The sequence below is a fragment of the Balaenoptera musculus genome, chromosome 1 (genome assembly GCF_009873245.2).
Source record: "Balaenoptera musculus isolate JJ_BM4_2016_0621 chromosome 1, mBalMus1.pri.v3, whole genome shotgun sequence".
In the NCBI taxonomy this organism is placed as follows: domain Eukaryota; kingdom Metazoa; phylum Chordata; class Mammalia; order Artiodactyla; family Balaenopteridae; genus Balaenoptera; species Balaenoptera musculus.
The window spans coordinates 25,408,005-25,432,172 of NC_045785.1; the positions used below are offsets into that span (position 1 = coordinate 25,408,005).

Here is a 24,168-nt window from a genome sequence, read left to right on the forward strand (position 1 = left end):
CACCTGGCTCCTGTGGAGCATAGGATGGAGGGCTCAGGGGCTGGCAGGAGAGGAGACATGGTCATAGCCATTCATCTAGTCTGCCCGTGTCCCCTGAGCCCTTGTTTGGCTACAAGTTATGCAGATGCTCCAATGGTGGTGTACAGGAGGCAGACACTGCAGCAAATGTTTGTGGTACCTCTGCTGAGGCAGGCATTGTGCCAGGCACTGGGACAGAAAGATGAGGAAGATACTGTCCCTTCATAGACAACCAGGAGAGAGAGACACCTTGTGAACAACTTAGATTGCCAAGTGCTGAGGAAAATGTGTGTCCAGGGCACTGGGGAGCAGAGAGGACAGATAGTCTGACTCTGTCTGGAAAGACAGGCTTTTTCAAGAAGGTGAAAATTGCATTCGGTCTCGAAAGTGAGTAGTTCACTTCTAGTCAAGGGGGAAGGGAGGGCATTGCATTCCAAGCAGAGGAAAGAGCATATGCAAAGGCACGAAAGAAGATAGGAGCATATTTGGGGGAATGTGGTTCCCCAAATATGGATGGAGCCTGGGTTGCCTGGTAGGGAGTAGCCCAAGAAGCCAGTAAGGACCAGCCTAACTGTCAGATTGAAATGTTTGGTCATTACCTAAGGCCGTTAGTAGGAAATCACTAAGCAGAGGAGGGACATGATAAGGTCTCTGCTTTTAAAGAGATAATGGGTGCAAGTGGGAGAACCTGGAGGCACACCAGTGAGGAGGCAGGTAAAATAGACCAACGGAGAATGAAGAGGTCTGACCTTGAGCAGCGGCAGTAGGAAGAGAAAGATAACACTCCGTTTCCTGACCCTGAGTCCTAGAATTGGCTTTTTGAGTTGTTTCCCTCAGTGGGCCAGGTACACAACTAGAGGTGGCAATTTGTTATGACAGGACCTGGGCTTCCAAAAGATAGCTCCCTCTTGGGACCAGTGACTTGAAGACATAGCCTTCCTCTGTGTGTTGAGGTGGGGGACAGTAGGATCGGAATCCTATTATGCAAAAAGGGAGGTCTAATGTGTACCAGCCATAAGTTCCATGATTCAAAAGACACATGACGGGACTTCCCTGGTGGTCCAATAGTTAAGAATCCGCCTTCCAATGCAGGGGACGTGGGTTCGATCCCTGGTTGGGGAACTAGATCTTGCATGCCGCAACTAAGAAGTCCACATGCTGCAACTAAGAAACCCACATGCCCCAACTAAAGATCCCGCGTGCCGCAATTAAGGACCTGGCACAGCCAAAATAAATAAATATTAAAAAAAAAAAAAAAGACGCATGAACCTCAGAGCCTCAATTTCCTCATCTCCAAAAAGGGAGATCATATCCCTTTTTTTGTGTAACTCACAGATCTGTTCATTCGTTTGTTTATTCATTCAACAATTATTCATGGAGCACATACCACGTGCCAGATGCTGTGCTAGGTGCTGGAGATCAGTGATGAACACTATAGAACCGACTTGTGCCCTCAGAGAGCTTGCAGTAAGGATAAATGAAATAGCTCTGTCAACTATAAAGCACTGCACCGGTCTCATTATTTTTCTACTTTTTATCTCCCAATAAGATTGTAATCGGGTTTACTCTAGACTTCTTCATTTCCTTATCGCTATATCCTTGAGCAAGTCACTTCACCTTTCCAGATGACTCCTTATTCATATCCAGCTCAGGGTCTATGGGTGGCTTTAACTACAAAAGGAAGGAATACCTTTCTGGAAGAAAAAGTTTCTAGGGGAGGAGACCTCACTACAAAAAGGAAATAGCAGAAAAAGCTGAGAAATCCTAAGCACACTTAACTTTCTTTAGTAGGTATCCCTCCCAGTTTTTCTCCACCCACTCCTTTCATATTCCATCCCTATTCCCCGCCTTTAGTAGCTGCGGTCTCTTTAAATGCGGTCGTCGCTGTGAACTAGGCGGTGGGGCCGAAAGCGCGTTTCTTCCCGGGATTGAATGTTAAGTTGTTTGTCCGTTTCGGGCTGCCGTCCTGCAGATCCGCCATATTGTCTGCTGAAGCTGCCGCCGAAGCTGCCGCCGCTGCCGCCGCCAAGTAGGAGCGAGCGGAGCCGCGATGGGTGAGTAAGGAAACCAGGCAACTGGGGACTCGGGCTGGGCAGTCTCGGGGCTTGGAGTCTGGCGAGAGCCTGTCTGCAGTCTGCAGAGGATGTCTGAATCGCCTCCAGATAGGTTTGAGGGGAGAAGCCAGGCCGGGAGCGCCGCTCAGGCCAGTTTGGGGCCAGGTTAGGGCCCAAGCGGGGAGCAGTCTTTGGGGGCTGGTTCCGGGAACACCTTGCCACTTCTGGAGCCCCCACGTGGTGGCCCTGGGCCGGATCGCACGCGTTCCCGGAGGTTAGAAAGGGGCTGACCCTCCGGTCTGGGCCGGGCTCCCGGGGGCAGGCCCGGGGGCCGGGCTCCCAGTGGCAGGCCCGGGAGGCGTTTAAGGCAACCCTCTCCAGGCGTGTGTCTGACCGACGCGCCTCTTAACTGGATTCACTGGTTCCCCTGAACTCAGGGAAATCCTCCCTACGTCGCAGAGAGAGTTCTCTGGCGAAGGGACGCCTGGCGAGCCAGCTCCAGGCCTGTAACCAGGGGCAGCCATGCCGAAGGCAGCCTGGGCCGCTGAAGGCCGGGAGAACTTCCCGAGCCGCGGCGGAAATGGGGTGGTTCGGTTGGGTTCAGAGTGACAGCCTTCGCAGTGGTAGAAAACCAGTGCCAAGATCTCGTAGTCATATATAGGTCGGGGGCTTTAGGTTTCTGGGCCTGGCCCTGGTTAGGAGAAAAGGAGCGACCTGTTGCTCTTTCTAAAGGGACTCCAGGTAGCAAGGCCTGTGCTCAGAGAGAATACGATGGCGAAGTCTTTGGACTTAGGGACAGAACCATCAGTGGTACTTCTTCTCCAGCAATGAGAACTATTAAATTTGCTAAGCTCTTCCTGTGTGCAGGCATCGCTCTGATTGCTTTACATGTCACGTTTTATTTAATATGCACAACCTATTTATTGAGATAGATACTGCTGTTATCCCTATTTTACAGATAAGGAAACTGAAGCTTAGGGAGGTAAAGTAACTTACCCAAGGTCGCACAGTCAGTGACTTAAACCAGGTTGATCGCTCCAGAGCCCTAGTTTATAGCTGTTGTTCTTTATGGCCTGGCCCCAAGTGATTGGGCTGGAAAAGGGGGAAAGAAAGCTTTTAATCCTAGGCAGAGTTGTAAAGGTGTTTTGTATTTTTGCTCGTGGGCCCACTTTGAAATCTTTAATCTGAAAGAAACTGGAAAACTCCAAAGTGAATTGCTAACCCCAACTATTGTGGGTGTGTTGGGGGTGGGGATTGAGATTCTGGGACTGAGTTTTGTAAGAAACCTGATCCTGAGGAAACATAAATTACTCCTTTGAGCTGCACGGCAATGACTTTAGAATCAGATCTGGTATTATAATCCTGCCTGCTACTTCCTAGCTCTCATCCAGAGAAGTCACTTAAATGTCAGATGCAGTGATGCATATGGAAAACATCCAGCACAGTCCACGATAAATGTTATTTTCCTTCCTTTCTGAGCCTTCCTTTCCTCATCTCTAGAAAGAGGGGATGGGGCAGAGTTATCGAGGTGTTTGAGAATTAAATAAGATACCACAGTGTTTGGAGACTAGTAAGAGCTCTATAAATATCAGAACAGATTCTTTTCCACCTTCAATAGTGTTTTCAGTAATGTTTGTTCCTTTCCTTTAAGCACTCTGGTTTCCAGAATCCTCCATTAAGACTGGTAGGTTTGTCTTTGTAGCTGCAACTTTATGTATCAATTAAAAATTTTAGGGGCTTTTATGTTATAGATTTTGTATTGGCCTTCAATTTCAGGAACACTGCTGCCTCAAAGGGAAGGGGCTAATATTTAGTTTATTAAGCCCAGTGAAATAAATTTGGCAGCGATTTACTCAGTTTTTACAGATGGGGAAGCTGCCTCAGAGAATATAACACAGTTAGTTACAGCAAAGCCAGAAGTCAGATTCTTACCCATTTTGCTGCACATAAACCTCTAAGAAGACTTCAGATGTGATTAAATTTAGTCCTTTTCTGGTAAACTTTGAAATGAAAGTACTTCAATAGAGCAACAGAACCTGACCAGGGTCCTGAAGGGGAGTTTTAGTCTAGAGTCAGGCAGCCTCCCCTCTTCTCTGCAACTCCATTTCAGGTACCTCCCCGCCACCCCCATCCCACCTTGCACCTTGTCTTTCTGAACCCTCGGCCATTGGGGTTTTTGTTCTGTGGGGGTTTTGTGTGTGGGTTGGTTATTTTTTGTTTTTTTCTCTGATCCTTATACTACAGGGGTGAAATGTATCCTTACATTTAATCCTAACATCAAATCCGAGATAATTTGGGTTATCCCCATTTATAAATGAGTAAACAGGCTTTGAGAAGATTAGGTGATTAAGTCCAAGGCTGGTGATCTAGGCCCTAGGGCTGGGGACACTAACATGGCCTGCATCACACCTCCGTGAATCTAGAACCTGCTGTGTTTCACTGCCTCTCAAGAGTACGCTCGTCGAGCTCTGGCCTATATCCTATACTATTTCTCCTGTGCCAGACTTCACTAGCCTTAACAGACCTTTGCAGTGATTTCATTGCTCTTAGGAACCCTGTGGGGGTGAGGCTTGCAGCTCTGGAACTTACTTTTTCTAACCCTCCCTAGCAGAGACCACAGCCTCTCAAGACTAAGTCTTGGCAGACATCGGTTGTTTTTATCACTGTTCCTGCCATCCTGCTAACCAGGAATCTGGCAGCACCTTCCCAGCCCCAGGGGGCATCTTGATTGATATAAACTAAACCAATCATTGTAATTCTATCTCCCTAGGCAGTGATTGATTTAGGTATGGGCATGTGATGCAGATTTTGGCTAATGAATGTGAAGGGAAGCCTGGAGGACTTCTGAAAAAGCCTTCCTTATTTGCCAAGTTTTATTCTGTTGTTTTTTGCCGGTTTATATTTTAACCCAGGTATCACCAAAGTGTGAGAGCTTCAAAAAAAGAGAGATGGGAAAGCTATAATAATAGCGAACACTTATATAGAACTTGCTATGTGCTAGGCAGTAAGTACTGTAATACTAATTCGTTTATTTCTCAGATTCTCACATTCTAGTTGAGAAAACTGAAGCACAGAGAGGTTCAGTAACTTAAGCAAGGTCAGAGCTAGTAAATAGAGGAAATACTCAGGTAGTATGGTTCTAACCAAAATATGGGCTATTAAGGGCAGTGTTCTGCCTCTGGAAAGGAAAGATCCCTTTTCTGACTCTGAAATTGCCATTAGCAATGCTGGGATCATGAGGCAGAATTTATAAATAAGAGCAGGCAGTTCTAAGGGTGAGGGTCGAGAAGACGGAAAGAATCTGATCTCTTCATGATGTTTTTGGAACTGTCCTGTCACTGGGCTCTAGGATACTAAAAGCTGCTTCTGGTTTGCTGCAAGCAACAAAACCTTTCTGATAATGCCTCCAGGTCAGGAAGTAATTTAGCCCATTTCTTAGTTTCCCTCCAGCCTTGCCCACCCACCCCACAGTTCATAACAGCAACTTAGAGAACTACTAAACTAAGTGTCCCACAAGCATCAAACTCACTCCCCCTTCCTGGTGTACCTTTCCTACATTTTTGTTAATGGTGGGACCATTGGCCCAGACACTAGGGCATAAGATAGAAATCTTACCTATCTTTGGTTCCTTACTCTTTTCTTCCCTTCCTATATTGGCAGTTGTTGGATACTGTGATCCTGTTACTGATGTCTTCCCTAAATTGTTTTGTGTATGTTTTTCTCACAGCATAGTCCCACAAAGACTGTTAATTGTGTGGTCTTTAAACTTGCTGAGTCTCAGGCTCCTTGATGTGAAAATATGATAATACTATTTATTAATGTTGTTAGTGAAGTGTCAGTGAAGTACTAGATGTCAGAAAATATTGTAAATTGTAAAGGTGTTGTTATTTCAGGAGCCTTCTAAATCTGTTCTATAGCCTCCTTACCACGACCAATTCTGCTGCAGCAATGTTGCTAAAACACCCTTCTGGTCTTGTCACTCTTCTCCTTAGTTTAGGAACCTTCATGGACTCCTTATTGTCTACAGGATAAAATCATAACCCATAGGGTATGGTATTCAAGGCCTTCCTGTTGACTTTACTAGTCTTATTCGATTTAATATTTATCCATATATCCTGCATTCCACTCAGACTACCTCCTTGGTATGTACTTCACCTTTCCTGGTAGAGAAAGTGACAAAAGCAATCCCTTCCCCACCCGTCTTTTCCTATGAAAATCTTGCCTCTTTTACAAGATTTAGTTTAAATGCTACCTCCCTCAGGGACCTTTCCCAAATATGTATGTTATGCCTTCCAAACTGGAAGTGAACTGTCCTTCTGAATTCTGTAGCACTTTGTTCTTGCCTTTCATATAGCTCTTTTCATATTTTATCTTGTGTTACAGTTATTTCATTCTGTAATACAATTAGAGCTTTGACCAATTGCTTAATCTCCAGAGATTCATTTTCCTTATCTCTTTTTTTTTTTAATACTTTTTTTAATCTTTTTTTTTTTTTTTTTTTTTTTTGGGCTGTGTTGGGTCTTCGTTTCTGTGCGAGGGCTTTCTCTAGTTGCAGCAAGCGGGGGCCACTCTTCATCACGGTGCGCGGGCCTCTCACTATCGCGGCCTCTCTTGTTGCGGAGCACAAGCTCCAGACGCGCAGGCTCAGTAGTTGTGGCTCATGGGCCTAGTCGCTCCGCGGCATGTGGGATCTTCCCAGACCAGGGCTCGAACCCGTGTCCCCTGCATTGGCAGGCAGACTCTCAACCACTGCGCCACTAGGGAAGCCCCTCCTTATCTCTTAAGACAGGGGTGATAGCATCTGCCTCATAGGAGTGTTAAGGTGATTAAATGAGCTAATGCTTGTAAAGCGATTTAGCATGGTGTTTAGCACACAGTGAGTACTCAGTAAGTGATAACTAATTGCTATTAGTCATACGGTGAGCAAATAAAGTACTTAGTATGTGTCAGGCCCTGTGCTAAATATAAAAGATAAATCAATTTGTCTTTTAGGGGAAGGCAGAAACATATTATGAATACTTGTCAGAAACATTTTTAGGGATTAGGCAGGCAACTGTTATTTGTTAATTTCAGCAACTGTTTATTGAATGCCTACTGTGTGCCAGCTGCTGTTCTAGGCCCTGAAAATACAGCAGTGAACAAAACAGACAAAAATATTTTTTTTTTTAGTGAAATCCTAGAGCTTAAATTCTAATGGGTAATCGAGTAAAATCAACCAAATGGAGACTGGCGGGCCAACTAGAGTCCCATGCAATCTGATGAGGTCCAGCCAGTTGTTGCCAGGACAGAATGTAGGTCTAGTGTTGCCTTACTGCATAATTTCGCATCCCTTTCCACAATCCCTCTCCCCCTTGAGGTTGGAAATCTGAATTTTCATATGATTTCATAACAGATTAAAAATTTTTAGATGTTACAAGTTAACTTTTAAAATCTAAACACATTTTGGGAATTCCTTGGCAGTCCAGTGGTTAGGACTCTGTGCTTCCATTGCAGGGGGCACGGGTGCGATCCCTGGTTGGGGAACTAAGATCCCACAAGCCGTGAGGCAAGGCCAAAAAATATATACACCGTATATATTGTAAAAGGATGAAGACAAGTGTTTTTAAATGTCTTGCTGATCATGATAGCCTTGTGTATTCAGTAAGTATTATTTTTAAGCATACTATACATTCAGAGTAAGGTGCATGAGAGAGTGTAAGTCCATAATTTAAATAATCTTCTAGATAATTTTAAATCTTTGGCTGACTTAGATCTGATTAGCTGGTCATTATGTTATTTTGTTTTGTTTTATTGTGATGTGGCAGGTGAAATTCTGGTACTTAGGAGCTTTTACTTCCAGAGACATCAGCTCTGCTGTTTCTTTGTTCCTCTTCCTGCATTATTAACATTATCTTCCATTCAGTTTCTTGATAGGACTCTAAGCTGTTTATTTATTTTGTGAATGTTAATTTAGTTAAAACTAGCTGTCTTGTAAATCCACTTAACTAGGCACACAAACTACAGTGTTGTGCAGTATGATAAATGTGAATGAACTAATGTCTTCACCTGATTGGTATAACTCCCAGTCTTCCTTCAGGAAAACTTGGCCACCTGACCAACAGATAAAAGTTGCCAGTATTAATAGGCTAATGCATAATAAAGGTAAACCTTACTTATATATATATGTAACATTCGTATGTATTATTTATATATATATGTAACGTTTGTATGTGTTATTTATATACATATATATGTGTGTTAGTTACAACATATGTATATGTTTTTCTTCCTATGTCCCAGTTGATTTTGTACCGCATACTTCGGAGACCATTATAAAATGATAAATATTTTGAGTGGGGCAGTCCGCAGTACTATGGATTTATATAATAAGGGGGTCCACCCCAGCGTAGGGGCATCAGGGAAGGCCTTTAAGCTAATGAGAGCTGATCTATGGATAGTTGTCAGTGGCAGGGTGAAATGATTATTTCACAAGCAAAAGATTGGTAGGCTAGGTGGGTTGGTAGCATGGGGGGAATGATATTTGGACCTTATCCTGATAACAGTGAAATGTCATTGAAAGGTTTTAATCTCAGAAGTGACATGATCAAATTTATTTATTTATATTACTTGACTGCTCTGGGGAGAATGAATTAGACTGCGATAACATTCCAACCAGGAAGTTCTTTTTTTTTTTTTTTATTTATTTTTTTTATTATTTATTTTTTTTTTTTTTGCTGTGTTGGGTCTTTGTTGCTGTGCGCGGGTTTCTCTAGTTGCAGCGAGTGGGGGCTACTCTTCGTTGTGGTGCGCGGGCTTCTCGTTGCAGTGGTTTCACTTGTTGCAGAACACGGGCCCTAGGCGCACGGGCTTCAGTAGTTGTGGCACGTGGGCTCATTAGTTGTGGCTCGCGGGCTCTAGAGCACAGGCTCAGTAGTTGTGGTGCACGGGCTTAGTTGCCCTGCAGCATGTGGGATCTTCCCAGACCAGGGCTTGAACCCATGTCCCCTGCATTGGCAGGCGGATTCTTAACCACTGCGCCACCAGGGAAGTCCCAACCAGGAGGTTCTTGAAGTAGTTGGTTCTTAAGTAGTGTGGTAGTCCTAGCAAGAGATGTTGATGGAGATTGAGGTAGTAACAGTGGGGAATAAGAGTTAGGAATTTGAATTAGCAGGGCTTGGTTATTGGTTTCATCTGGAGGCTGAAAGTGGTTGGGGCAGGGTGGAATTAAGCATGACTCCTAGGCCTCTTCTTGCCTTGAGCAGCAGAGTGGATAGTGATGCTTTTAACTGAGTTGAGTTTAAATTTGGACATTTTGAGGTATCTCTGTGACCTCCAAGGGAAGGTGTCCAAAAAACAACTGGATAGAGAAGTCTGGGGCTCAAGCGTGGGGTCTGGGGATGGAGATAGAGAATTGATCATCTGTTTATATATGGTAACTAAGACCTTGGGAATCACTGATAGTGCCTGTGAAAAATGTATATCATGGGAGATGGGCTGAAAAGAGAACCTCAAGTTTCATTAGCTTTAATGTGCAGGAAGAAGGGGATCAGCAGCCACAATTTGAAGAAAACAAGGAGTGATTGATGTCTCATAAAGCAACGGAAAAGAGTATTTCAAGAAGAAGGACATGGCTGTCAGGATTGAGTGCTGCCAAGAGGACCAGCAAAATAAGGACTGAAAAGGTCTATTGAATTTAGCATCTTGCACTTGATCAGTGTCTTACAAAAACAGTTTTGATAGCATGGAAGCAGATTGGAGTGGGCTAAGAAATAAGAGAGGCGAGACAAACTGTTTCAAGAAGTTTGGAATAAAGAGAAAAGGAACAGGTTAATGAGGCTCTTATAAAGTCTAGGCAAGAGATCATGAAGATCTGAGTTAGGGTAATGGCAGTAGGAATGGAGAAGAAGAGACAGAGACAGTCCAGAAATAGGAAATAAAGCTGACCATTACTAGTGATTGGATATGGGGATAAGGGGAAAGGAATTGTCAAGGGTGACGCCCAAGTTTCTGACTTGTACAGAGCCCTAATCCCTTATATCGTTGTTTCCTCAACCTTTCCATTCATTATCACCTTCCTAAGAAACCTTTTTAGACATCTTTTTTCCCTAATGCATCCCTCCCATGAAATTTTAACATGCAGATATACTCTATATCTTTTTATGTACAGTAAGTATGTCTGTGCTTTATACATAAAATGAGTAAGCATAAAGCTTGCTTTTTATTCAGTGCAAGATTAAGAGTGACTAAACAAGATTTTTAGGTTAAAAGTTAAATTAAAAAGCTATTTACATTTAACTAAGTTTTATAGCTGTATTTGCTGAGTAACTTTTATTTACTTATATAAATTGTAATGTATCAAATTGCATATGCAAATTAGTATTTATAAATACAGAAACAGTGTAATCAGATTTTTAAAAATCATTTAAAGTTGTTCATTTTCCAGCAAAAACAAAACAATAGAAAAAAATCAGTTTCTTAAAATTATTTTTAGTAAACTTTTTAACTTTTGCCTGATACTAGAAAATAACTTTAGCTGCTAGATAGCTGTTCAGATATTGTTAACATTTTTCTTTTAGCACTTGGCATAATTAATTGGGACACATTTTAATTTGTAGAATTAAATAATAAAATGTAAATTTTAAATTTATCAAAACCCATGTCACACACAAAAGCACTGAGGATCAAACATAAATAACATCCACAGGGCAAAACAGGCATGCTCAGGCCACCTCTTGTCATATGACTTCAAGATTCAGCCATCAGTCAAGAGAAAGTCCCCCAGTCATAGCTGTCTATTTGCCATAGCTTTGTAGTACAGTTCTTGCATACTTTTTGTCTGCCTTTTATGAAGTCAGTGTCAATGCTGCTCATGTAATACTCAAGAAAATCCAGCAAGAAAAATTAGATACTAGGGAATAAGTCTTTATTGATAAGGTTGAGCTTTGGAGGGCCACATACCATTGTAATATCTAAGTTCTCCCCCTCCCCCATGAACCAGTTTCACCCTTTTGAGTGCATAACACCTCCAGCAGGGTCTGGGATAGAGCCCTGTATAGTCAAATAATACTAATATTTTCCGGCAAATCATTTGAATATTAATTGAGTGGGATTAATAAGGGCTATAAAGAGTCTCATGTTAATTTTGTTCAGGTTTTGTTGCTAAATGTATTTTGTGTTGTAAATACTAAAAACCTTCTTATTTTCAGAGCTCTTTTGATTTCAGAATTCCAGATATGGGTTTGTGGATAATGAAATGTGTAAGGAATGTATGAGGAGCAGGTTTATGGAGATGATGACTTAAAAAAAATTTTTTTTTTAACCATTTGAGGTGCTTATGGAACATAGATAGAAGGAACCCCTTGAGTATTAGATATGCACTGCAGATGTAGATGTGAAAGTCATCAGCTTTTAAATCTTCCAAAGAAGCAATAATTGTAATGAGACGTGGTTAGAATTGCTTATCTTGGGGTGAGGTAAATGGTAGAGAACAGGTCCTTTCTTAAAACTCTGGCTTGGGACTTCCCTGGCGGTCCAGTGGTTAAGACTCCATGTTTCCACTGCAGGGGGCACAGGTTTGATCCCTGTTTGGGGAACTAATATCCTGCATGCCACACGGTGTGGCCTAAAAAAAAAAACAAAACAAAAAACTCTGGCTTATTGGTTCTTACAGCCTAGCTTTGGAGGGAATGAAGATGGAATAGAAGGATAAAGGTTAAGAGAAAGGAGCTACAGTGTTAGGAGGAAGGAAGAGGAAAAACCACCTGCTAATGGAGAGCAAGGAAATATAGTCATCCTCTTTGACTCTGACTTCTGGGAAATTGCCCTCATGGGGAACTGAAGCCTTTCAAAGTAGGTGCTGAGAAGAACAAGGAAATACCATTGATTCAGCATTTAGACCCTAGACACTTTCACGTTACCTCATCAATCATACTGGGCTATAAAGTTTATTATTCTCATTTTATAGGTAATGGAAGCAGAGACTCAAAATAGTGGGTAATTTGCCCATGGTTATTCAGTTGGGATTGGAACCAACTCACCTGACTCCCAAATCAGTGCTCTTTCTCACTACATCATATTGGAAGGAGCTGACAAGGTTTGAGGGGCAACATTGAGTGTCTGTCCATAGCATGTCTAATGAGGACAGAGAGGGTTCCCTTTGTGTGGCCTCTCAGTCTGGCTCTTCTTCCCCATATTGTCCTGGGCTCCTCAGAAGATTGCATCCCAAATCTAGCTCCTTCTTTTTGAATTAATATGTACAGGTTAGAGAAATCCTGCTTTTAATTTGTCACAAGGGCTGTTAGAAAAACCCTTTCTCCTATTACCAAAGGTTGAAATGAAGAGCCAGTCAGAGAGATTTGTGTAATTCGCCTACAGGCCATGCAGAACCCTCCTTGCCCGAAGACTGGGGATTGAGGGGCATAGTGCTGCACAGTAGGGGCCAGCAGTTCACTGTTACATCTCAGAGACATTTTGCTTGTGGGCCTTTGTATTTATACCTCTCTAACCAAACTGATCTTGTTCCTCAAACCAACCTTGGGCTTTCTGACTCTAATCTTTGCTCCTGGTAAACTGCTGTCCCTCCTTACACCATTACCTTTAGAAATATTAACCATCTAGCCTTCAAAGACCACTCCAGAGCTCACCACACAGTAAAAATAGTTCTCACTTCCACTCTCTGACATCACTGCACACTTAGATTCATTACCTTTTTTGTTCTTGATGCTGCGAGACTAAACTAGGTTGTAAAGCTTCCTGAAGGCAGAAGCTTCTGCACAGTGCCTGGCACATACATTTTATTAAATGAATAATAAATCACTTGTCTATTTGAGTCAGTTTGGAGATAACAATTTGGATTTTTCTTTTCCCCTTGATTCCTTGAGCAGTGTGAGTGCTTGGGAGATATTCAGTGAATGTTTTTGCATTGACTGAAGTGGAAGGTAAGCGCTTTGGTTTTCCTACTTTAAGTGATTCATTTTAGTTCCTGGTAGCACCTAGTGGTAGTGGCAATGGGGTGTCCCTAGGAAGGTAAGAGCCTCCAGATTCTGCACAGTCTACAAGGGATATTTGGAATTTTTCTTTTGGAGAAATTGGACTGTAGCTATCCTGGGCCTCTCCTATGTCTCTCACCACCCCTTACTTCCCCATTCCTAGGTCTGAGCATTGCATTTATATATAGATTCAAGGGCCAAAAGGACTAGTAAATCCTAGGAGAGAATTAGGATTAGAGAACTTGGACTATCAGCTATCTGGTTGATGCAGTACCTCAGTGTGCCATGCTTCACTTAGGCCTTGAGCTTTGAATATATAGTTGTGTGTACAGAAGATTGTTTTTCCCACATGATCTTTTAGCCAGACCTCCTGATTTATAGATTCAGCTTTGTTTCCTGGAGTGATCATTCTTCAGCCCAGTCCTGTGAGGATCTGCCAGAATATGAGCAGCCTTATTATGGCCCCATTATGGACTAATCCAGTTGTCCATAGAGAGGTCTCTCCCATTGTCTTGGTTATTGACAGTTCTGACAGGCTTACAAATAACACCCTGAGAACCTCATGCCGTCAGAACTGTTTCATATTGTTTCCTTGTTTGCAGTATTTCTTGGTCATAAAAAGCTCTGAGAGAAATTCCAGAAGTTTGAAAAACTATTACCAAACCGAATCCTACCTTACTAGCACAGCATTTTACTATTTACAAAGTGCTTTCATGTGTATTCTCATTTGATCTTCACTGTAACTCTGAGGTAGACAGGGCAAGGGTAGGAAAATTGAGATACAGATAAGTGACACCCAAGGCTGTACACTTGTTAAGTAGCAGACCAGAAATCAGATTGTCTGGCTTTGTAGCTCCTTTCACTGATACCACACTATTCCAGTGTGCCTGTTGATATTCTATCCAGCACAGTGCCTTCGCTCAGCCTAAGTATTTCCTTTTTTTAAAAAATTAATTAATTTATTTATTTCTGGCTGTGTTAGGTCTTTGTTGTTGCGCGCAGGCTTCCTCTAGTTGTGGCGAGCAGGGGCTACTCTTCATAGCGCTGGCTTCTCTTGTTGCGGAGCACGGACTCTAGGCGCACGGGCTTCAGTAGTTGTGGCACACGGGCTCAGTAGTTGTGGCTCGCGGGCTCTAGAGCGCAGGCTCAGGAGTCTTGGCGCACGGGCTTAGTTGCTCCGCGACATGTGGGATTGAACCCGTGTCCCCTGCATTGGCAGGCGAATTCTTAACCACTGCACCCCCAGGGAAGTCCCAGTGTTAAACTTTTTAAAAAGATTTTCAAACCCTACACCAGAACAGGGAGGATTAACTCAAATGGTTGTTTTTGTTTTTCCTTTGAAGTGGCAAATAGCCTTCAAATGACTACCTAACTACTGCCAGTCCCTACAGAATTCTACTTCCATTCATATTTGTGTTGATACCTTCTTTTATTCATTCATTCATTCATTCATTTAGGCTCTGCCGGGTCATAGTTGCGGCACGCGGGATCTTAGTTGCAGCATGCGGGATCTAGTTCCCCGACCAGGGATTGAACCCAGGCCCCCTGCATTGGGAGTGCAGAGTCTTACCCACTGTACCACCAGGGAAGTTCCTGTGTTGGTATCTTCTGATATTTGTATTCCCTATTCTTGGCAAGAACTGGACCACATGTCATTGACAGATTGAGTCAGGCAATGGTTAGGGTGGTAGAATCCAAGAAGAAACATTGACACACTTCTTCCAAGAAATAACAAAGGAGTCCCCTGCGGCTAGTATGCTGTTGAGTAGAGTATATGTAATAGAGAGAGCTTTGGCTTTAGTCAGAAGGATCTGGATTAGAGTCTTCAAAGATCTGGATTAGAGTCTTCCACTTATTAGCTGGGTCCTTCTGCAAGTTATGCCTCAATTTTCTCACCTCTAAAATGGGGGTTCTAGGGACTTCCCTGGTGGTGCGGTGGTTAAGAATCCGCCTGCCAGTGCAGGGGACACGGGTTCCAGTCCTGGTCCGGGAAGATCCCCCATGCTGCAGAGTGATTAAGCCCGTGCTCCACAACTACTGAGCCCGTGTGCCTAGAGCCTGTGCTCCGCAACAAAGAGAAACCACCGCAGTGAGAAGTCCGTGCACTGCAATGAAGAGTAGCCCCCACTCGCCGCAACTAGAGAAAGCCCGCGCACGGCAACAAAGACCCAATGCAGCCATAAACAAACAAATAAATATTTACAAAAAAGAATTTTAAAAAATAAATAAAATGGGGGTTCTGTATGAGCTTAGACTTAAAAGCTAAGCAAATTGTTTCTAAATCATTACCAATCAAATTTGAATTTTCCCTGGGAACATACCCTCTGCAGAGATTAGAGATTGACTTTGGCATTTTTTGTTTGTTTTGTTTTTTTAGGCCGCACCCTGTGGCATTCGGGATCTTAGTTCCCCAACCAGGGATTAAACCCATGCCCCTGCTTTGGGAGTGTGGAGTCTTAACCACTGGACCACCAGGGAAGACCCTGACTGGCATTTTTGAAAGAGCTTTCAAAAGGCTTTTAGTAGATAAAAACTTTCCACCACGGCCAGAGACTTTGGAAAGCATTCTGGACTGGACTTGAGAAGACTGCTTCTTTTCACATCTAGCGGCAAGGACACAGATGTGTGATTTTTTTGGCAGGAGCATCATGATCCTTGCCTGCCTTGGTGCCTGACGGAGGTCTCCTAGCAGGACATGGAAATAAGTAACTTGACACAGGAAAGGAACTTATATACCACAAGAGTTTGTTAGTTTAGTAGATTGGTTCTATCATAAAAACTTTGAAGTCATCTCAATTAATGCTAAATTCATTAAGAAAGGACTTGTGTGAATCACTGGTTTATTTTGATTATCCTAATGTGCTATTGATATATATATTGCCTAAAAAGAATAAGTATGCATATGCAGAAGAATGAAGTTGGACTCCTGTCTTACATCATATATAAAAATTAACTTAGGGACTTCCCTGGTGGTCCAGTGGTTAAGACTCCTTGCTTCCACTGCAGGGGGTGCAGGTTCGATCCCTGGTTGGGGAAGTTCTGCATGCCGCGCGGTACAACCAAAAAATAAATAAAATAAAACAGTAAAAATAAAATTAAAAAAATTAACTTAGATCAAAAACTTAAATGTAAGGAGCTAAAACTATAAAACTTTTTTTTTTTTTAATAAATTTATTTATTTATTTATTTTTGGCTGTGTTGGGTCTTCGTTGCGGTGTGCGGGCTTCTCATTGCGGTGTCCTCTCCCTCTGCGGAGCACGGGCTCTAGGCGCGTGGGCTTCAGTTGCTGTGGCACGTGGGCTCAGTAGTTGTGGCTCGCAGGCTCTAGAGCACAGGCTCAGTAGCTGTGGCGCACGGGCTTAGTTGCTCCGCGGCATGTGGGATCTTCCCAGACCAGGGCTCGAACCCTTGTCCCCTGCATTGGCAGGAGGATTCTTAACCACTGTGCCACTAGGGAAGCCCCTATAAAATTCTTTTAAGAAAACATAGGAGTAAATCTTCATGACCTTGGATTAGACAACAGTTTCTTAGATATGACACCAAAAGCACAAGCAGCCTCCCACACCCCAAAAAGAGATAAATTGGACTTAGTGAAAATTTAAAACTTTTGTGCTTCAAAGGACACCATCGTGGATATTGAGAATTATGTAAGAGCTCACTCATATTGCTTTATTTTGGCTGACAGGTAGCTGACATGTCAAAATGCAAGTCAGTTTCAATAATTAAATGACTCTTGGGTTCTGCTGATCTGCATTCATCTTTCCCCATTTTCTATACAAATGTGTATATTCCTTTTCCAGATTTTTGGGTTTGATATTTTTTATTTTGTTGAATTTATTGTAAGCCACTTCAGATCTTTTGGAAAACTGAAGTTTAAAAATGTTGAATAGTACATTTGAGGGTATGTATGTGCTGTGCACTGTGCTACACATTCTTGCTCTCAAAGAGTTAATGATCTAGAAGTGAGGTGATGAGTTGTGAACTAAAACAGGGCCATTGGAGGTTGTCAGTGGGAACCAGTTTGTAGTAACAGGTAAACAAAGATAAACACAGATAAAGTTGGACACCAAAGTGGTAAGGACAGATTTTAATCAGTAATATACTATTGCAATAGGGAAAAGTGTGAACTGATTTCAACTTTGTGCAGAGGTAACTGGGTGTTTTAAAGGAAGGATGAGGGAATGGAGGTGGGGGTGAGAGAGAGCTCAGTAAAGTCAGGGAAATGAAAAATTACAAAATGCAAGGAAGGAGGAGGTGGGCCACATGAAACCCAACTGGGTTTGCTACTGGGGCTTATTGAAGGTAGTCTCCTACCCTCCCACAGATCCTGGGAAACAGGAACCCTATATTCAGGTGTTGGCTGAAACAGTAAATTCACTTGGCAGCCTTGAGATTTTCTCAGTCAGGCACTTTAAGGGGGGCTAGGGTCATCTAGTGATGTGACCTTGAGCTGTTAGAAACTATGTTAGTGTTCTTTGTTCAAATCTTGATAGGCCAAGGTTGAACCTAGTTGAGAAAGGGCTCAGAGGAGCCTGGATAGAGTTTGGTTAAGGAGAGAATCTTTGGTATAGGTGAAGATCAGTTTGCCAACCTGTTGTCTTTGGGGAATAGAAAGTTCATGGCTTACTCTAAGACCAGGTGAATGGTAATGGCATTAACTCCTAACTAGGGAACCTAGGAGAAGAAACTGGTTTAAGGAGAGAGAAAGTGAGGTGGAGATAGCCAGTATGCATTTGGAAAAACACACAGGCAGAGGTTGTGACAACAGAGATTTGGTACTTAGTGTAAAAGTGGAGGTTGAAGCTAAGGGAGGTCACTTGGGAAAGGGGGCTGCTTCTGCTGAGGACCAGAAAGGTAGAATTTTGATACACACTGACATTGAGAGATTGGCGTTGGGAGAGGAACACAGTATGAAACCTGAGAAGGAGTGGTTAGAAAGGTGAGAGAACTGGGAGAGGGTGGTGCCTTCAGAATCATGGGTAGAGTTTCAAGAAGGCAAAAGTGATCATCAGTGGCAAATTAGAAAGTCAAATAGAATGAATACTGACAAGGTCACTGGATTTAGCTGTCTAAAATGTCTTTTTCTGAGCCATTTGTGTCCTGCAGTCTTTTTTTTTTTTAAGTTTTTTATTTGTGTGTGTGTGTCCTCACAACAGAGCGTCTATTCAGTTTTCATACCAATTCTGGAGGAAACCTGTGCTTTCTGGGTTTCTAGGAAGAAATCTTTCTAAAATCTGCTTTTGGAAGTTCTGCTCCACTCCAGTCACAAGGAAGATTCCTTTGCTGTACATTTCTTCCCTTACCCTACACTTACTGGCAAACACTTGTTAAGCAACTTTTACAGCTACACCTTGTGTCTGGGACAGTGTAGGTGCTCAGTAAGTATTGACTAGATATTTGAACAGTGATTCAGTCAACAAATATTTGTATATATCATAGATGCTGGGGATACAACAAAAGTTTTTTTGTTTGTTTTTTTTAACATCTTTATTGTAGTATAATTGCTTTACAATGGTGTGTTAGTTTCTGCTTTATAACAAAGTGAATCAGTTATACATATACATATGTTCCCATATCTCTTCCCACAACAAAAGTTTTTGTAGAACTTACACAGGAGGAGAACAGATACAGACTGTAAATAGTGTAACGAAGGAAATAAAACGGGTGTTCTGACAAAAATGGAGTAGCTTACTTTGGGTTAGTGTGACAGAGGAAGGACCTAGCAATTCTAAGAGCTAGGGAAGAGCATTGTGGACAGAAAGAAAACAGGAAATGTGAAGACTGTATCCGGAAACAGCTTGATAGTTTCCAAATACTGAGAGAGCCATTGTGACAGGAGCATATGATGACTGAGGGTAAAAAGTTGAATGAGGTGAGATGAAGATATAGGCAGCGCCTTAAATTGTGAAGAAGATTTTACTTCTACATGGAAGCAGTGCTATGCTCTGATTTTGTTGTGTGGTGATGGATTGGGGGTGAGTTGTCGTAGTAACCAGGCAAGAGGTGATAGTGACTTGGATGGGGTGAGAGAGAGGTAAATACATTCAAGATACATTCCGGATTTGTCAGTAGGTTAGATTAAAAAGGTGTGAGTAGGGAAGGAGTCAAGGATGATTTTTTTTTTTTCATATAATGTCTGAAACATTTATATTAACATATTTCCATACATATTTCCATACAAATACAAATATAAGATTTTTAGAAATTTCATGTAATGTCTGAAACATTTATATTAACATATTTCCATACAAACGACCCAATGAAAGTTTAGTATTAGTTGTTTTGTTTGTTTGTTTTTTTATACTGCCGGTTCTTATTAGGCATCAATTTTATACACATCAGTGTATACATGTCAATCCCAATTGCCCAATTCAGCACACCACCATCCCCACCCCACCGCAGTTTTCCCCCCTTGGTGTCCATATGTCCATTCTCTACATCTGTGTCTCAACTTCTGCCCTGCAAACCGGCTCATCTGTACCATTTTTCTAGGTTCCACATACATGCATTAATATACGATATTTGTTTTTCTCTTTCTGACTTACTTCACTCTGTATGACAGTCTCTAGATCCATCCACGTCTCAACAAATGACTCAATTTCGTTCCTTTTTATGGCTGAGTAATATTCCATTGTATATATGTACCACATCTTCTTTATCCATTCATCTGTTGATGGGCATTTAGGTTGCTTCCATGACCTGGCTATTGTAAATAGTGCTGCAATGAACATTGGGGTGCATGTGTCTTTTTGAATTACGGTTTTCTCTGGGTATATGCCCAGTAGTGGGATTGCTGGGTCATATGGTAATTCTATTTTTAGTTTTTTAAGGAACCTCCATATTGTTCTCCATAGTGGCTGTATCAATTTACATTCCCACCAACAGTGCAAGAGGGTTCCCTTTTCTCCACACCCTCTCCAGCATTTGTTGTTTGTAGATTTTCTGATGATGCCCATTCTAACAGGAGTGAGGAGATACCTCATTGTAGTTTTGATTTGCTTTTCTCTAATAATTAGTGATGTTGAGCATCTTTTCATGTGCTTCGTGGCCGTCTGTATGTCTTCTTTGGAGAAATGTCTATTTAGGTCTTCTGCCCATTTTTGGATTGGGGTGTTTGTTTCTTTAATATTGAGCTGAATGAGCTGTTTATATATTTTGGAGATTAATCCTTTGTCCGTTGATTCGTTTGCAAATATTTTCTCCCATTCTGAGGGTTGTCTTTTCGTCTTGTTTATGGTTTCCTTTGCTGTGCAAAAGCTTTGAAGTTTCATTAGGTCCCATTTGTTTATTTTTGTTTTTATTTCCATTACTCTAGGAGGTGGATCAAAAAAGATCTTGCTGTGATTTATGTCAAAGAGTGTTCTTCCTATGTTTTCCTCTAAGAGTTTTATAGTGTCCAGTCTTATATTTAGGTCTCTAATCCATTTTGAGTTTATTTTTGTGTATGGTGTTAGGGAGTATTCTAATTTCATTCTTTTACATGTAGCTGTCCATTTTTCCCAGCACCACTTATTGAAGAGACTGTCTTTTCTCCATTGTATATCCTTGCCTCCTTTGTCATAGATTAGTTGACCATAGGTGCGTGGGTTAATCTCTGGGCTTTCTATCTTGTTCCATTGATCTATGTTTCTGTTTTTGTGCCAGTACCATATTGTCTTGATTACTGTAGCTTTGTAGTAGAGTCTGAAGTCAGGGAGTCTGATTCCTCCAGCTCCATTTTTTTGCCTCAAGACTGCTTTGGCTATTCGGGGTCTTTTTTGTCTCCATACAAATTTTAAGATGATTTGTTCTAGTTCCGTAAAAAATGCCATTGGTAATTTGATAGGTATTGCATTGAATCTGTAGATTGCTTTGGGTAGTATACTCATTTTCACAATGTTGATTCTTCCAATCCAAGAACATGGTATATCTCTCCATCTGTTGGTATCATCTTTAATTTCTTTCATCAGTGTCTTATAATTTTCTGCATACAGGTGTTTTGTCTCCCTAGGTAGGTTTATTCCTAGGTATTTTATTCTTTTTGTTGCAATGGTAAATGGGAGTGTTTCCATAATTTCTCTTTCAGATTTTTCATCATTAGTGTATAGGAATGCAAGAGATTTCTGTGCATTAATTTTGTATCCTGCAACTTTAGCATATTCATTAATTAGCTCTAGCAGTTTTCTGGTGGCAGTTTTAGGATTCTCTATGTATAGTATCATGTCAAAGGATGATTTTTTTTTTAACCTAGGATTTGGATTAAGTAACTTGTAAATGCTGTTGCTCTTGGTATTGCTGGGGTGGGGGGCGGGGGGAGGGTGTAAGAAATTAAGTTAGTTTTGGATAAGAAAGTGAAGATTTCCATAGGTAGTTGAATATATGAGTTTGGAACTCAAGAGAAAGGACTGGGCTGGGGACATAAATTTGGGAGTTATGGGAATGGATGAAATCACCTCGAGAGAGTGAAGATAGAAACCAGTATGTAGATATAGGGAGGAGGAGCCATCAAGAGAGACTGAGAAGACTGGATGAGGTTGGCAGTGGTGCCAAGAAAACTGAGTGTTTCGAGAGAAGGGATTAGTAACTACTATCGAGGGGTTAAGAAAGAGGACAGAAATTTCTATCCATTAGATAAGGCAATGTGGAGGTTATCGGTGACCTTGATAAAAGCAGTTTCTTTGGAGTAGAAGGAATGGAAGTCAGATTTGAAGAGTTAGAGTGAAACAGAGCACACAGAGATTCAACAATATTAGCAATGCCTATTTTTTAAAGTTGGTTATTTCATTATGTTATTATATCTTACACATAAAATGTGTAATAGTCAAGAAACATGTCACATTAACTTTATGTGAATGGAGACTTAGGGTACATAGATGACTTTCAAGAAGAGAGATCTGATTACCATCAGATTTAGTATCATCTGGGCAGCCTGCCATTAGATGCCTCCTGATGTGATGTAGTATGAAGCACAGAACATCACCTATATGTATTCTTGCCAAAAGTGTATTTTTAACCTGAATCTGTTCTAGTCTCTAGACCCAACTTCCGTTTTGCAGGAAACACACAGGATAGGGGTATAAATTAACGGCACAAAACTAGAACGTGGGGCATTCTTTAAGACATTAAGGCATTCTTCAGAGAGTCAATATCACAAGTAAGTAACAGGGTTGGGGGAAAGGAGGACAAGGACATTGTAGATTAAAAGTGACCAAATGTTGGAATAATGATGTAATTTTAAAAAACGTTTTTATTGTTTGGAGTTACATACTGAAAAATATATGTTGTTGGAATGATATGCCAGGAATTTGCTTAAATAATACAGGGTCTGTGGAAGCATAGATGAATGGCAGCTAGTTGATCATTGAATCTGAATGATTGTTGCATTGAGTTTCATTTTATTTACTATTCTGTCTACTTTTGTATATATTTGACATTTTTCATAATAAAATGTTAAATAGAAGGTTAAATACAGTGGGTGAAACTTGACTAGATTCTGATTTGGGCGAAAAAACTAGCTATAAAAGCCATTTTGAAGTAAGGAAATTTGCATATGGACTAGATAATAGATGTTTTGTTAATTTTCTTAGGTTTGAAATGGTATTGTAGTTATATAAGAAGGTCCTTATGAGACAATTACTAAAGTAATTAGGGTGCAGTGCCAAGTCATGACATTTGCAACTTTAAGTGTTTAAATAATTCATAATAAAGAGGGTAGGTAGTCCACTTTAATAAAAAAAACTATTTTTCTGCTGAAAAAATAGTTTTCCTATTCATTAGAACAGAAAAATAGGGCAGTAGCTTGGGAGGGCAGGTAGTCAGTGAAAAGATTCAGTGTCTGGCTGATTCTCAGTACGAAGAATTGGTAGGTGGTGAGATTCCTGGAACTAGTCCTACAGTGCTGATTTTAGCTAACAAAGTTATAAATCAATAGTGTCAAATCTGTTGTATACCTGAAACTTTTATAATATTGTATATCAACTATAACTCAATTTAAAAAATTTTAAAATGTACCAAAATTTTGCCATCAACTTTGTATGCATTCACAGTAGTTATCTACCAGGTAGACCAGCAAGAAGACAGGCAAAATTTAAGCCAGTCTTTGTTGTCATCTTTGATAAGAAACTCGGCCATGTAAGTTTTAGAAGAACATCATTGAAAATGATTGCATTTATTAGTCTCTGTATCTGTCACTTGTATATTGTGTGTTATCTTCCTACCCTTCCAATCCGAGCGTCATAGCTGGTTTCGTCCACTTTGGAGGAATTTTGATTTAATTAATTCTGATGGTATAGGTGTTCACAGAGGGTCAGATATACTTCAGTTTTGTGGTTGGTTGGATTTGTGGTCTAGGGAGAGAACTCACTGCAAAAGAAAAACCTGTATTATGAGGTTGAATTCCTAAAAAGTCAGATATGGTGGGTGGAGGGGGAAATCTCTTAGGCAAACGTCTTTGGTACTAGTTTTTGGTTTTTTTTAAGATTTATTTATTATTTATTGATTTATTGATTTTATTGATTTTTGGCTGCGTCAGGTCTTAGTTGTGGCATGCGGGATCTTCGTTGAGGCATGCGGGATCTTTCATTGCGGCTCATGGGCTCTTCGTTGTGGTGCACGGGCTTCTCTCTAGTAGTGGCATGCGGGTTTTCTCTCTCTAGTTGTGGTACGCAGGCTCCGGAGGGCCTGGGCTCTGTAGTTTGCAGCACGCGGGCTCTAGTTGAGGCGCACGAGCTCAGTGGTGTGACGCGCGGGCTTAGTTGCCCCGCGGTATGTGGGATCGTAGTTCCCTGACCAGGGATCGAACCCAAGTCCCTTGCATTGCAAGGCGGATTCTTTACCGCTGGACCACCAGGGAAGTCCCAGTACTAGTTTTCAGTTGCTCCCAGTTCTTATGCACTAATTAGAAAATTGATTGCCAGTAACTGTTTGGTTTTTTTATGTTATTTCATTTTTTTTTTTTTTTTTTTTTTTAATTTATTTATTTATTTATTTATTATTTTTGGCTGTGTTGGGTCTTCGTTTCTGTGCGAGGGCTTTCTCTAGTTGTGGCAAGCGGGGGCCACTCTTCATCGCGGTGCGCGGGCCTCTCACTATCGCGGCCTCTCTTGTTGCGGAGCACAGGCTCCAGACGCGCAGGCTCAGTAGTTGTGGCT

The 24,168-nt window shown here is 41.5% G+C and overlaps 1 protein-coding gene across 2 annotated transcripts in view; it reads left to right on the forward strand.

Annotated features, from left to right (window-relative positions):
- Nucleotides 1–1,946: 1,946 nt before the first annotated feature.
- Nucleotides 1,947–24,168, forward strand: part of KPNA6 (karyopherin subunit alpha 6) — a 53,922-nt gene continuing 31,700 nt past the window's right edge. The window contains exons 1-2 of one of the 2 annotated variants that reach the window (XM_036842354.1): nucleotides 1,947–2,072; nucleotides 9,587–9,733. Coding sequence is in view for 1 of the 2 variants with exons in the window: in XM_036842345.1 (XP_036698240.1) it covers nucleotides 2,069–2,072 (4 nt within the window). In the remaining variant the exon portion in view is untranslated. The remainder of the gene's footprint in view (nucleotides 2,073–9,586; nucleotides 9,734–24,168) is intronic. The other variant, XM_036842345.1, reaches the window with a different exon arrangement.